The 14,356-nt window shown below is 43.7% G+C and overlaps 1 protein-coding gene across 7 annotated transcripts in view; it reads right to left on the reverse strand.

The window, feature by feature from the left end:
- Nucleotides 1-2,823: 2,823 nt before the first annotated feature.
- The window catches only part of CEP192 (centrosomal protein 192), a 111,951-nt gene continuing 100,418 nt past the window's right edge, over nt 2,824-14,356 (reverse strand). For 6 of the 7 annotated variants that reach the window (XM_081262572.1, XM_081262568.1, XM_081262570.1 and 3 more), the window contains 5 exons: nt 12,834-12,953; nt 12,064-12,185; nt 9,888-10,014; nt 9,528-9,586; nt 2,824-3,261 (listed from right to left, as the gene is read on the reverse strand). In XM_081262572.1, coding sequence (XP_081118698.1) covers nt 3,123-3,261; nt 9,528-9,586; nt 9,888-10,014; nt 12,064-12,185; nt 12,834-12,953 — 567 coding nt within the window. In that variant the 3' untranslated portion in view covers nt 2,824-3,122. Of the gene's footprint in view, nt 3,262-9,527; nt 9,587-9,887; nt 10,015-12,063; nt 12,186-12,833; nt 12,954-14,356 lie in introns of those variants that run through there. The other variant, XM_081262571.1, reaches the window with a different exon arrangement.

Here is a 14,356-nt window from a genome sequence, read left to right on the forward strand (position 1 = left end):
CATGCTCTTTAATAATACTCACAGGGACTAGTTTTAGAATAGTACAGCTACGAGCATTTTTAAAGTTACCTGCTGACTCTTCTACCCAGACGAGGGTAATACAGGAAATGTCATATGGACAAAATATATGAATTAACTAATCCATCTTTATGGAAAATAAATTTAATACTTGAAATGTTTAGTTCACTATTTTAATGTGTCACTGGCCTCTTAATAAATGACAGGAATCCCAGCAGCTTGGGAGGCTAAGGCAGGAAGATCACAAGTTCAAAACCAGCCTCAGCAACAGTGAGGCATTAAGCAACTCAGTGAGACCCTGTCTCTAAATAAAATACAAAATAGGGCTGGGGATGTGGCTCAGTGGTCGATTGCCCCTGAGTTCAATCCCTGGTCCCTATCCCCCCCAAAAATGACGGAGGAAGTAGTAACGAAAAGAGTTTCCCCAAACATGGTCCTGTGGCATGTGGATTTAAGAAGAGGTTCGGGGACAAGGAGCACCATACTTGTAAGAATGACCACATGCATGAACTGGCCAGAAGCAGGACCTAGGGTTGGAAGGATTCATAGAGACACATGAAATTCAACAGTCAAGTTGAAAACCTAAAAAGCTACAGTTTGCATAAAATTTGGAGAGTGAAACTATCAGAGAGCAAATGAATCTGCTGCTGTTTGTGAACAAGCGTAAAGTCAATACATCCTATCCAAAATGTGTAGTGGCTGAGAAATTCACCTTTTAGAGAACTGACATGGTAAGTTTTCATTAAATGGAAAAAGACATATTTTTCTAAGATATGATTAACTGGAAAGATAATCTCATCTGGAAAGAGGCTGGGCAAATAGCTTTTGACTTCAGAATGAGGTTTTTAATCAAACCTTTATAAAATAACCTACCATGTTAAGTATTAAGTTAAAAAATTAATACCAAATAGACAAGGGAGTACAGTCACTTAAGGAACAGAGCAAATACAATGTTATGGTCCTGATATCCAAGCTTGGAGTCTGTTCTCAATTTTTTTTCTGCACACAGAGAGCCACGTTCCATAAAGCATATGCACTGCATATCAGGTAAGATCATCCCAACTGACTACTAAAAACAGACACACTCTTACTCCATCTCATTTATGGATAAACTGGATCAGTTAATGATGCATATTCATCATCACCAAGTTCTGTGGAGGTGCAGGTCTTGCTTGCTGAACGTCCCACCTGGTTGACGAGAGAGACATCGTCACTTGTGTGGACTCCAATGAGCTCAACCGGCAAAACACATCCATCGGCAATTGGAGGGCTGTTTTACCATCAGAGAAGAATCAGACCTTTAAAGCAGCCCCACAAGATGTTCCATTTTCCTCAGTTCTGCCCGGAGTCATCTCTATTCTCTGCAACTGGACGCTAAAGTCAGGAAAAGTAGGGTTAGAGCCCTGGCTCAAACTCTTTCAACTGATTTTTGTGTGACTTCACCTCTCCAAGTTTAGTTTTTCCATTGTTAAAGACAAGTTTCAACCTCATAAGCCAGACCAGGCCTACCTCTTACCCCTATAAACCCGTCTGTCCAAGAGGCTGCTGCCGAATTTGGAGGCTGTAGCAGAAGGAAGGGCTCTGTTCCAGCCTCCCTGCCATAAAAGGCCCAACGTCTATCAAGTTATTGAGAACTAAGCACGACTAAGTGGCATGTGGGGCACTCCTGGCACATTGCAGGTACTCAGAAATCAATCACTTCTTACAATCAGGAAATGTGTGTGGAGGACATTGATAAGAAGCTAGGTAAGAAATACTTGAGGGAAGGGTGGAGACCCTCCTAAGAAGCATAAACTTGCTGGCAGTGGAGAGAAGGAGCAGCTGGACACCTGCATCAGGATGGGGAGCAGAGAGCCTTCCAGAATGGGGGAGCACAGTGAATGTGCTGGACGCTGGCAGCCAGTGGCAGTATCCGTGCTGTGCAAGGTGCTCTCCAAGTGCTGGGAGTACAGGTTGGGCAGAAGGCCAGGTCTTCTTCTTCCAGGGTTGTTCCCTACGAGAGACAGACAATTAACTAGCAAACAAGTCAGCAAGAAAGGCATGAGGTGGAGACGAGGGATTGTACACAGAGCTGTGCCACACGAGGAGGGAAAGGAAGGTACTGCCTTGGAGAGGGTGGTGAGGGTGAGCCAGCCAGGCGAAGTTCTGGAGAAGAGCTTGGCTCCACTGGAAAGGCAGGAGGCTGGCACAGCAGGGGATGGAGGGGAGGGCAGGGGATGAGGGCCTCCTGGCCCCAGGAACTTTGTGTGCACCTCTGCCTATGATGGAGAGTGTTCCAGAGCCAAGGAGTCTGTCGAGATGCTGCTGCTCAGACTGCTGGGGCAAATGGTGGAGACAGCTGTAGGACACTGTTCAGGGAGCCAATGTGAGGGACAAGGGCCAGACACCCAGCCAGGGCTTTGACTAAGTCACAAGACAGTGGTGAGGCAGCATCTGGGGCAGGCAGGGCCTCTCAGGTTTGAGAGGTTTCCCTGATGGCAAAGTGGCCTCTAAGGTAGAGTGAAGACCTCCACGTGGGGAGGGACAGGAGAGAGCCTCCGGGCGGGGGGCTGGAGGGCTGCCAGCCTGCTGGAAGGCTCCACCCACCCCTTCCCGCCCCTGCTCTGGAGAAAAGCAGCTCTGAAGGTAATCTGTGCTTTCTACTGTGGGCAATGAGCTAAAGGCAGAAGGAACCAAGATGAGGCTTTTCAGGGGAGAGGAAGCTGTGACAGAGAAAAATCGAGAACAGACTCCAAGCTTGGATATCCCTAGCAGTATGAGGCGATACTCTAATCTTTATATGACAGCACACAAAAAGGCTCAATGGAAATTAAGTTTATTTTTGGACATATCACATTAAAATATATGCCATATTTATTAGGAATATATCATCAATGCAAAAATAGAACTCTCTTCTCCCTGAAAAGTTAATACAATTCTATGGACTGGATACATGATATGTTAGTCAGGTCTTCAGGGTTAACTTCTCAAAACCAAGAATATCTACAGTTGTACACATCAATTTATCATACAAAATATATACAACAGCATAATCGTAGTGTAGAAAAAAAGAAGTTGCAAAAATATAACTTATGTAATTTACTTTACAAAAAAATGAGTTCTAGTTAATCTTTTTCAAGGGCTTCACCAGTCAGTCGCACAGCAACACTCTTGCCTTCATCTGTCTGAGTAATGAGCAAAGCTTCAAATTTGCCAGCGGACTTTGGCCTGAAGTGCACGGGGATGTGGATGTAATGCCGGGCTCTGCAAAGGAAGGAAACGGCAGCAGTGAGGTCAGCAGGACCAGCCGTCTGCATGGCCCAAGCAGCACCAACTTGATGAGAACCAAGTCACTCTCTGCAGAAATCCATTTCTAATTTCTTTGATTTATTATTTAATAAAAAACTGGTACAAAGGAGAGAAAGAACTAAAATTGGTGTAGCTGGGCTATAGAGAGCTTGTCTAGTATGCATAAGGCCCCTGGGTTTGATCCCTAGCATCATAGAAAGGTAAAATAAAATGGGATTGAAATAGTGTCACATCTATATTCCTGGCTTTTCAACAGAAAAAGGGAAATGAGGTCTGACCTCTTACATGTTGAGCTTCCTGCTACCTGCAAAAACAAGTCACTGTCCACCTGAGGAAGGGTGAAGAGAAACTCAAAGACCCAGAGCTCAGGCTACTCTTAACTTGGGAGCACGCCACGCCTGAAGGACAGCTGGCTGTCCCTGCATTTCCATCACTGTGCAATTTTGCTCTAAGAATCACATGAAACCTCAGTCAGAGCCTTAAAACTAACTTATTTTATACAGAGTCAGACAATAGTGTCCACATTTAAAAGCTGTATTGGGGGGAGTTTATGTCCACAAAACTGTCCCCCCAAATATGCCTTCCTGGCCGCACAGGTACTTCACATACAGCCTAAATGTTGTCGTCACCTTTCTGTCTCCATTGTCTCAAGAGCCTTCAGACTTTTCCTCACAGAAAGGCACCTCACCCTAGTGTCCTCCCAGACCACACATCTTCAAGTGTGTGTGTGTGGGGGGGTGTCACAGTGACATATGCTCTTGTTTGTTGTCTTTTCCGACATCGACGAAGCCCAGATTGAGGGATAAAGATTTAGAAAACTGACTTCTAGCCCTTTTCCTTGCATAAGGACATATATATGTTTATCTTTACCTACCTACAGCAGGCGCAGGCATCCCTCTGTCTCCAGGATCCCACGGACACCCAAGCCCAGAAGCTCTGGAGTTCCTGCTATAATGTCATATAGTTCTCACATGTGACCTGTGTGCATCATCTACTATGTCATCTCTAGACACAATGCAAATAATACGCACACACGTAGTCGTTTTACTGAGCTGGTTAGGGATCATAAGAGGCCTGTACATGTTCGGCACAGTTTTTTCTGAATATTTTCAATTCATAGGTAATGCATGGATTCAGAGGGTTGACTTCACGTGTGTCTGAACAGCAAAGACACAGATGTGTATCTCTATGGCTACCTGTACATTCTTTCTTACTTATTTGTGGAGCTGTGGATTAATACCAAAGCTTTATGCATGTGAGGCAAGTGCTGTTTCACCCAGCTTATCCCCAACTTCCATATTTTTACTTAAAGTCTGGGTTATTTTCTCCAAACGCATATACTTCACCATATCAAAGCTAATGTGCTTTTTATTTTTTAAACGAAATCTAGTCCATGGCATTAACTACAATTTTGTCTGTCATGTTAGCATTTCAGCACTCAGAAGTTGCCAACTTAAGAGACTCTATCACTAATAATTCATTGGAAATAATGAAGTAGCCCAAAATAAATCTCTCAAAGAGCCCATTATTAATGAATTTTAATATAGGACATAGTAGTATCCTATGTTCAACTAAGAAATGGTCTTTAAAAATGTACTGTGATAAAATGTGTCACCTCCCTTTGGTACCTGATAACCTAAAGTACAGATATTTGAATTAACCAGAATGCAATTCAGAAAGAACCATGAGCTTAACATCTCTCTTCGATACCCCCAGCAAGATGGACATATTTAAGACACTACTTTGTACCATTATTAACTGTTTCATCCGCCTCTTCACATATGTGGGAAAACAAGACAAGTCTGCCAAGCTCACAGCAAGCCTAGTTCAATCTTCTTAGTAGCTCATGACTGACAGGACAGCAAACATACACAGAGCCGAAACTCGAAGAGCACCACACACACCAGCCCACCTCACTCCCCCACAGGCCCTGCTTACGCAGAAAGGGCTTAGCAAAACCTAGCAATTCTATTTAATTTGTCTTCATAAGTTTTCTCCCCCACCTCTAATTTCAAAGGAGCACTTTTTGTAGAAAAAAGCTAGCAATATTAGTACACTCAAGGTACCATCATTATCAAAGAAACTGAAAAAAATACAAATGATTTGTTCCTGTGCCATCAGCAGAGATCCAACAGCCCACTGAAGGTGCCTGACTGTGGCTTCTGTGTGAACCGTCCTTCCCTCTGAAATGACACAGTGGGGCCTGCCAGCTCAAAAGGAGCTCGCCAGCAGCTTGCTGTGGGTGTGGACATGGGGCAGTTGAAACCCACTGGCTCCAACACCTCAGCGAGGACAGATGTGCACAGAACCACAGATTACAAGGGGGATCCGGGGATTCAATGGAAACATGAACAAGTTTTTTTCTAAAGACACAAGAGATGATCAATTAAGGGCCCCCAAAAGAATCTTTCTCCAAGAAAATGTTACCAATGTTTCTCCCATTCTGTCACTTTATGGGGGTGAAATAGCCCCGCCTTTGCACTGGGCCTAACTCCTGTGACTTCTGGGATCTCATCTGCCTCTGTGTGCTGCAGTCAGCAGATAGCCCGAGGGACACACCACTTGTACCCATGAGTGCGGGGACTAGCCAACACAGCCCAGCAGGCCCTGCGGCTGTGGCCAGCATGTGCTGTGACCTGCAGATCACTAAGCCATCTCCATTCTACAGCGTGCTTAGAAGCGTCACTGAGCAGACCATGTGCTAGTAAGTAGAAAACGTGATCAGTGAAAGACGGGCACTGCTCCTCAGGGTTCTATGAACACAGCTTTTGCTCCACTTGCCAGAGCAAGCCAACTGTCACTCTTAGAGATCACTTTCTAGGAGTACCTTTGTCCAGAGTGTCCAGTGTTGAGGACAGACACAACAGCCCTCAACCCACAGGAAGAATGAGTGCCCACTGCTTCATTTTGTATGCTGCTGTCCTGCTGCTCGGGATGGGGAGAAAGCCGGCCATTCCACCTGATCCACACCACCTATGGGTGTGTCATTCCTCTTGGCTACACAGGTCACAGTCAGTGCTTCACACAGGATGTTGTGATTCACTCACTGTGAAAGCCCCTGCTGGGGTATGTAATGCTGTGCACCCACCCCATGGTCACATGGTGATGGTGAGTGTTGACAAACACTTTCAGGAAACTCTTGATTTGAACAACGTAAGTACCTGGCCACTAATGAAGTACGAAACTATCTCATTTTAATTTGTCTTCAGGGTGTTAAAGTCTAAAGGCAAATTTAAATTTAAGTATGCTTGAAGTGGATAGACAAAATGTATCTTGTGATGCTATTTAAAATGCTGGCTCATCTGAACTGCCCATGGTCTGCTGAACTCAGAAGTCTGTTCCTGTGTGGAAGTTTCCTCAGAAGCTGTCAGCATGGCCCAGGCTCTGACTTAGGGCAGCACTGGGTCAGCAAGTCCACAGTCACCCCCACAAACACCTCTATTTCCAAATGATGATGACTTCCATTTCAAAACTCGAACAGGATGAAACTAAAGAGGTGCTATCTCATGCCAAAGTTGTGGATTTCTCATCACTCCCACCATGTCTGTAATGGAGCAGGCAGAATCTACACGAAGAGCAGAAAACCACCATCATATCCAAGCAGCTTCACACAGAAAGAGGGAGCCTGCTTAACGATTAATTCTATTTCAATTTAGATACCATCCATGTTCCATAAACATGAGACCTCAAATGACAGCCAACTGTAACTGTAGTAAATGCACTAGAGTGAACGTTTGTGTGTTTAAAAATTTCAACAAACTCTTATGTTGAAATCTTCCGGTCACAGGTGAGTGCCCATGGGAGGCCCCAGGGAGAGAAGGGCCAATGGGAACCAGGAAGAGGGCCTCACCAGACGCCAAATCTGCTGCCACCTTGATCTTGGCCTGCTGTTATTTGTGAGCCATCTGTGATGGTACTGTTACAGCAGAGCAAATGGACTTGGCTGGCACAGAAGCATTATCCATCCCCAACCCACCTCCTATCTCTCTGCCTGCCTGGTCCAGCTCCCACACTCCACTGCAACACTACTGCAATGGACCAAGACCAGTCCTTCTGCAAAGGCCAAAACACAGCTGATCTGGCTTACAGATTCTAGCTGAAGAGCACTGTAAAAAAAAAAAAAAATTAAACAAATATACAATATACGATATCTAAGGAGAATCTGAAACCACAATGTGTTCAGTGACGAAAGTTGCAAAGTGTCTGTTTAATTAACTCCTGGTAGGTTCTGACTTCCTCATCCTCTAACCTTGAAGTAGAAAGCAGTGACACAAAGCTCAACAATTTAACCAGCCACTTTAAACATGATTCTTCACCAAAACTACAGATGAGGTGAATGTAAATACTGTTTTTAAAAAGGTTGATACTAAGCTCTTCAAGAGGACTTTTTTTTGAAAATGGAACTTTTTTTTAGAAGCTTTTTTCTTGTTGTTGTTAAAGTCATTTTTCAAAAATAAGAAGCTGAGCATGTTGGCATACACCTGTAATTCAAGAGGCTGAGGCAGGAAGATCATAAGTTTGAGGCCAGCTTTGAAAATTTAGCAAGACTCTATCTCAAAATGAAAAATAACACTAGATAGAGATGTGGCTTAGTGGTGAAGCTACCCCTAGTTCAATCCTTAGTACTGCAAAACAAATCAATCCTGGAATAAATAGAGGCACCTACAGAGACCTGATGAGGAGCAGGAGGACACTAACATCTGCTTATGTCCACACGCTCTGACACTGCTATCCTCCCCGCCCCCCTCCTCTCCCAATTCCTTGCTGTCAGAAGAAGCATCATCTCCATTTTGCAAATAAAGAAACTGAGGCTTAGAGAGATTAAACACATGATAATTTCCTACGTGCACTGACTGCTGAGTTTGCAGAAATGAAATCTAAAGTTTTTGCCTTTATGGCAGTCTCCCAGGAGGGAAAGGAAGTGTTCAGCCCACAGATAGATAGCAATGTCTGACAGAACAGAGCATGGAAGGGCGCTGAAGAGAGGACAGTGAGAACAGAGGGAAGCAGCACAGAGAAGAGTCCTCGACCAAGCCATCTGTCCAGCCTCTCTCAGAGAGCACTGCTGGTCAAAGGGAGTCCTGAAATGCTTGCAGAATTGTTTTGTACTTTCACAGCACAGGTCATGTTTCTGGAATAGCTCCCTAACACTAAAATGAGAGATTCTTTAGTACTAAGCCCAATGGAACCCTACTGTTAAATTCTAGAAAATAGTGATACCCCTGTTTGAGATTTGAACTTAAATGTACAAATAGAAAAAGAGAATCAGCAAGAATGATAAGAAATAAGGCTGTGTGGGAAGAGCTGAGGGAAGTTAATCTGTTAAAGGCTGCAGACCAACCAACAGGAGAGTGTTGCCACTCCCCAACACACACTGCAGCCTTGGCTACCCTCGTCACCAGCAGGGCCACGTGCGGTGTTCATACATGGGCTTCCCCGACTTTCACCCCAAGCCATCCAGAAGAAGCAATTACTCCTCCTTTGGACCACCCTTCTATCCCAGAGCTCTGCCCACTTTCTGAATCCTGCCTCTCTTATCTACAGCCTACGTGGTTCAATGTAAGCAAAGCTTTCCTTCCTCCAGAGTTTATAAAAATACTCTAGGCTCTAGAGTTGGTAGACATTTTCTAGCTGCTATCTGGCCTTACTGCTGGGGATTTATGAAAACTTATACTAGGACTTGGTCCTTTTTCTGACTAACATTTATAATAACTCAATAAGCCCATTTATTCCAGAGGTCAGGGGAGGGAAGACAAGAAGTAGGGCCCTGATGTAAGAATAATACAAGGTATTTGAAGAATGATAAATGAAAAATATACAATAAAAAGCTTTACCAATTAACCAGGAAAAGTTTTGTCCTAATTAATGAAAATTTAAGTCTTTGGTTCTCAGTATACCACCAGTGAAAACATCATTTGAAGCATGAATTCTAAAAGTTAAGCATGAGATCATTAAGATATTGATGAAGTGGCAAAATCCTCAGTGAGAGAAATCACATGCTGGCCCAATACTGCCAGGCTGCCACGTGCCAAGTGCAGAGCACCCCGACACATGCCCTCACAGGCACCTTCCCTTTTGCTACTTGTGCAGATGCATGGGCTGAAAGCTCTGTGCTACTGGTATTGACAACAGGGGCTAGGACAGAGGAGGCTCTTTCATACCCCACTCCCCGGACACAAGTCCTGCACCACAGAGAACATTACTATTTCTGACAAACTCACCTCAAAGAGTATTTGGAATGTTTGATGTAGAAAGGCTCTTGGGGAGTCAAAAACTTCAGCTGGAATTCAACAGGAAATACTTCATGAAGTTATGCAAATTAGGCACTTGAGCATATATCAAACATACTCTATATTACTTTAACTGAAGATATATTGTACAGAAAAAACACAAAATTTTGATTTTTAAATACAGGATCATAATTTCAATTACTTTTTTTTTCCAATACAGTATAGGGCATTTAGGAAATTAATTAATTAAAACCTAAATGTACTCTCTAGAGTACTTTTAATCACCAGGAAGATGTTTATCCAATAGCTGAATCTATCTTTCCCCAAACCCACTGGAATCTCCCAACTTACTGCATGTGTAATGAAAGAATTATTTCGCAAATTGACTTTTAGTGTCCTTGATTCTCCAACTCTGGTTGGCAGAAATGTGTACACATCTTCTGGGGCATAGACTCCTCGGTGATTCAAGTCCACTAGCCTGTTTTGGAAACAAGTTTGAAAGGTAACTATGTGAAACCTATATAACAAACTCTTTATCAAACTTTGTGGTGCTGTCTTATAATGGCACCTACCTGATCTACATGAGTGATGTCTACAGGGGGGCTCTCACTATAGTGCCGTTAGGTGACACTCTTGGGGCGCTGCCTTCCTCCCCTCCTAGTAAACCTGGCTCACCTCTCTGCAGCCCTTCCCCAAGGGTCAAGTGACCCTCCCTCCAGGCAGTCCCATGCTGCAGGGAGCTCCTCAACACACTGACTTGTATGGAGGCTCGGGCAGCCTCTGGCAGCATCCCCTATCTGCAGTCGTGACACCCTCCCTCCCTCTGGATACCTCCAAAACACCCCAGGTCCTGCAACACAAGACTAAATCCATGATCTCTACTCAGACCTGGTCCTCAACAGTTCCTGTCCTAGGGATGGTTCTGACAGCCATCCCGACATCCTCTTCCCTCTCACATCCTTGGGTCTACACCATAGAGGTCTCATGGTCTCCTTCCGAGTTTTCACACCCCCTCAACACCACCTCCCTCCTGGACACAGATACAGCGGTCGGCTCGTGTGTGTGCCTAGGCTTGCTATGACTCAGCCCACGCTATGGCAGAGGAAGCTCTATAAACACAGAAGACCGTGTCACTCCACGGCTCCCAGCAGCTCTCCAGAGAAGCGGCCCTGCTCCCGCTCGCACAAGGCCTGTTGCGGTCTGCACAACACACACATGGAGCTTCCTGTCGTGCCTCTCCCTTCCCACATGGGCTCAGAGCCCACAATCTCCATTGGTCTCTACACAGGGGAACCCAGAGACCAAGGGGAACCCATCTGCCCCTTTCACTGGGCCATGTCCATCCATCCTCCTCTGCTTAAGTGTCCCTTTTCAAGGAAGCTCTTTCCAGCTACCACAGACACGCAACTTCGGCCATGCTTCCCATTTACTTCTCTCCGGTCCTCTCCATGGTTTGCAATCAAATGTGCTGTGGCTCCTCCTGCAGGAGGAGTCCCCGGAGATGGGACCAGGGGAGTCCCTCTGAGTCCCCCCTCTCAGCCCACCAAACAGCAAGCCCTTAGCAGGTGGAGGGAGACGGGTGGAAGTCAGCAGTGTGCTGGGAGCACAGTGTGCTCTAGTTAAGGTTTCTAATTTCTCCCAAAATATATTATTGCTACTATTAGAAAATAAGTGACCAAATTTATAGTAAATTTAGCGGATGCTTAACATATTTTTTCTTGTAAGCACCTTATTCCAAAACTAAATTAAGCTTAATTATTAATTAGGATAAACAGAAAAATTTCATTAGGTAGGATTTTTTAATATCATTATTAAAGGTGTATAAATTTTAAAGTTTTTAAGAATATACTTGCATATGCTACTTGTGGGGGTGTAAAATGGCAGTCATTGTGGGAAAACGGGGCAATTTATTTTAAACTTAAATACACACTAAGCAGTGACCCACCAATGTGAGTAAAATCACATTACGCTTACTCCAAATAAAAACATATATCCACAAAATGCCATATAATAATGTTAATATATCTTGATTCATAATAGGTCCAAATTATGAGACACCTAAGCATCAACAGGAAAATGAATAAATCGTGTTGTGATCATATAAAGGAATACTAAACAATTAAAAAACTATAGGTATATTCGATAGCATGAATGAATCTCAGAAAACTCTCTGATGGAAAAAGACACGAAGAGTGTATGTGTACATGACATTCAAACAAAACTAATCCGTGATGATAGAAACTGGAGCAGAACAAATCTGGACCACAAAAGGACACACTGAGGACTTTTTTTTTAGGGTGAGGCTAGGTTGGGGTGTAACTCAGGGGCAGAGCACCTACCTAGCATGTCATGAGGCCCTAGGTTCCAACCCTAGGACCCAAAAACAAAAACAAAAAAGAACCTTCTGAGGTGAGAGGCACACTCTATTTCGTACCTTGACTGGCATGGTAGAGGCCCATGTGGAAACACAGGTGAAGTCACTGAGCCTCTTACTGACTACTGACCCCCAAGATGACCACCAACACACCTGGGCAGGACACCAGAGGTCTCTGACACAGCACGTCTTCGAGGAGTGAGTGCATTATCCACTTTAATGAGGGTGTCTGTGGAAGGGTGTGCATTTTCAGGCTTGTTTTCAGCTCTGACACTCTGTATGAAAAATCACAAGGTGGGAAGGAGAAATGAACACTCTAGAAAATATACATTGACATTTTGTAATTCTATCATTTCCTTTAAACTTTTTAAAGACTTATGATTTTAAAAACTTCTGAACTACTAGTCCTATTACCTACTTTGTCTAGTCTCCCTTTCTTCTTTCCTTTTTATGCGTATGCACACATACACACAGATAGCATCATATAATGAAGTCAAACACTAGTTTTATGAAGTTTATGAACAAGCGAGCCAAACCCTGACTTCAAATGTATCAATTAATACAGAAAAGAAAATTTAAAAATTAGTGAAACTGAGCAGGGTATGGTGGCACACGCCTGTAATCCCAGCAGCTAGGGAGCCTGAGGCAGGAGGATCGTGAGTTCAAAGCCAGTCTCAGCAATTTAGCCAGACCCTAAGCAACTCAATGAGACCCTATCTCTAAATAAAACACAAAACAGGGCTGGGGATATGGCTCAGTGGTCAAGTGCCCCTGAGTTCAATCCCTAGCACCAAAAAAAAAAAAAAAAAAGAATTAATGAGAATGAAATAATATCAGAAAAATATTCTCCATCTTCAGAAGTTTTTCACACAGGTTTCACTTTAATACACAAACAATTTGGCTAACTACAGTTTAATACTCACTTGTCCTGAGAACTGGACTCTTAACGTGTGCTTTTTGTGAGGCTCTTTAACAGGATGACACTCAACATCCCAAAACTGGGCATAATCCCCTCTATCTCTGGGCAAAAACGTGATGGAGACCTATAAGACACACCCAGAAGAAATGTTCATACCCTGAACACCACACACATGCAGTTAGATTAGCAATACAAAATTTTGGTATTAAAAACTAAAGGAACAAATGCTTTTGCAATGGTTAGTTTGCTTAGTAATTCAAAGAGAATTTGAACAGTTTTATTTCCACTGGGCTCAGTATCTATACCAGGTACTTTTGTTTAAGGCTTTATACAACACATTCCTCAAAATTCACAGTATACATTTTGGATAAAAAGTTTCAAAGTACTAGAGCAGTCAAGCACAAGACCCCGGGGTGGGGAAAGTCCTACCAGAAAAACAATCTGGCTTTTGACCAACATGCTTATGGCCCCCTCTGCTGGCCATAATGCACAAGGACAAAGCTGCAGAGATAGGGTTGGAGGCTACCAGGAAGAACAAGGGAAGAGCTGGGACTCAGTGATCAGAGCACCAGCAGAGCCAGATGTCCTGATGACACAGTTCAAGGTCACACACAAACCTGCATGTGTACAACCTGTGAAAAGCTCAATGAGAAGGCTGTGAAAACACACACACACACACACACACACACACACACAGTCCTGGGGATTGAACCCAGGGGTGCTATACCACTGAGCTACATTCCCAGCCTTTTTTTTTTTTTTTTAAAGACAGGGTTTTAATAACTGCCAAGGCTGGCCTTGAACTTCAATCCTCCTGCCTCTGCCTCCCAAATCAAGGGGATTACAGGTGTGCGCCACCACACCCTGAAAAGAAGTTATGAATATTTTTGAAATGGTATTTTATGCCATTTACCAGTGTTAAGAGCTTCGGCTTTATCAAAGATTTCAGTGTTGATAATATTGATCACCAGTTCAACTAACAATGAGTCAGAATCTGTGTTTGAACCTAAATGTGATATACGTAAGTGACCTCATTTCTACCCCTGAAGAACACAAGAAGCCTCCGAGCTGCTGGAGGTGAAGGCTTCTGACAGACAGGAGGCTAGGCAGGCCTGTCAGGTGATGGCAGCCCAAGGAGGGGACTAAACTCTAAAGAGGGCCCAGACTACGATGAGGAAGCAAGGGCGGAAACGCCAAGGAGACTCCTAACCACAATCACACCTGTCAGACACCCAACACAAAGAGGAAAGAAAAAGACGGATAACACTGCCTGTAATATTAGGTAACACTGAGAACTCTAATGCTTACTATCCTCATATCACACAACCAATGTTTCAAAAAAAAAAAAATATTGTGTCTGCTACTTTAAGAACAAGGTTGTAACTACCTTCCCCACGCTGCTGGGTCACTATTATATACATCAGTGATTGTACTATAGGGTAATACTTTCCTAAATGGACTCTGAATAATGTGCTTTGCTAATTTCCTTAATACAAATTAAGTGATGAGGCTTAGAAGCCATCTGAC

Source organism: Spermophilus citellus, assembly GCF_964194105.1.
Source record: "Spermophilus citellus genome assembly, chromosome: 12".
Classification (NCBI taxonomy): Eukaryota; Metazoa; Chordata; class Mammalia; order Rodentia; family Sciuridae; genus Spermophilus; species Spermophilus citellus.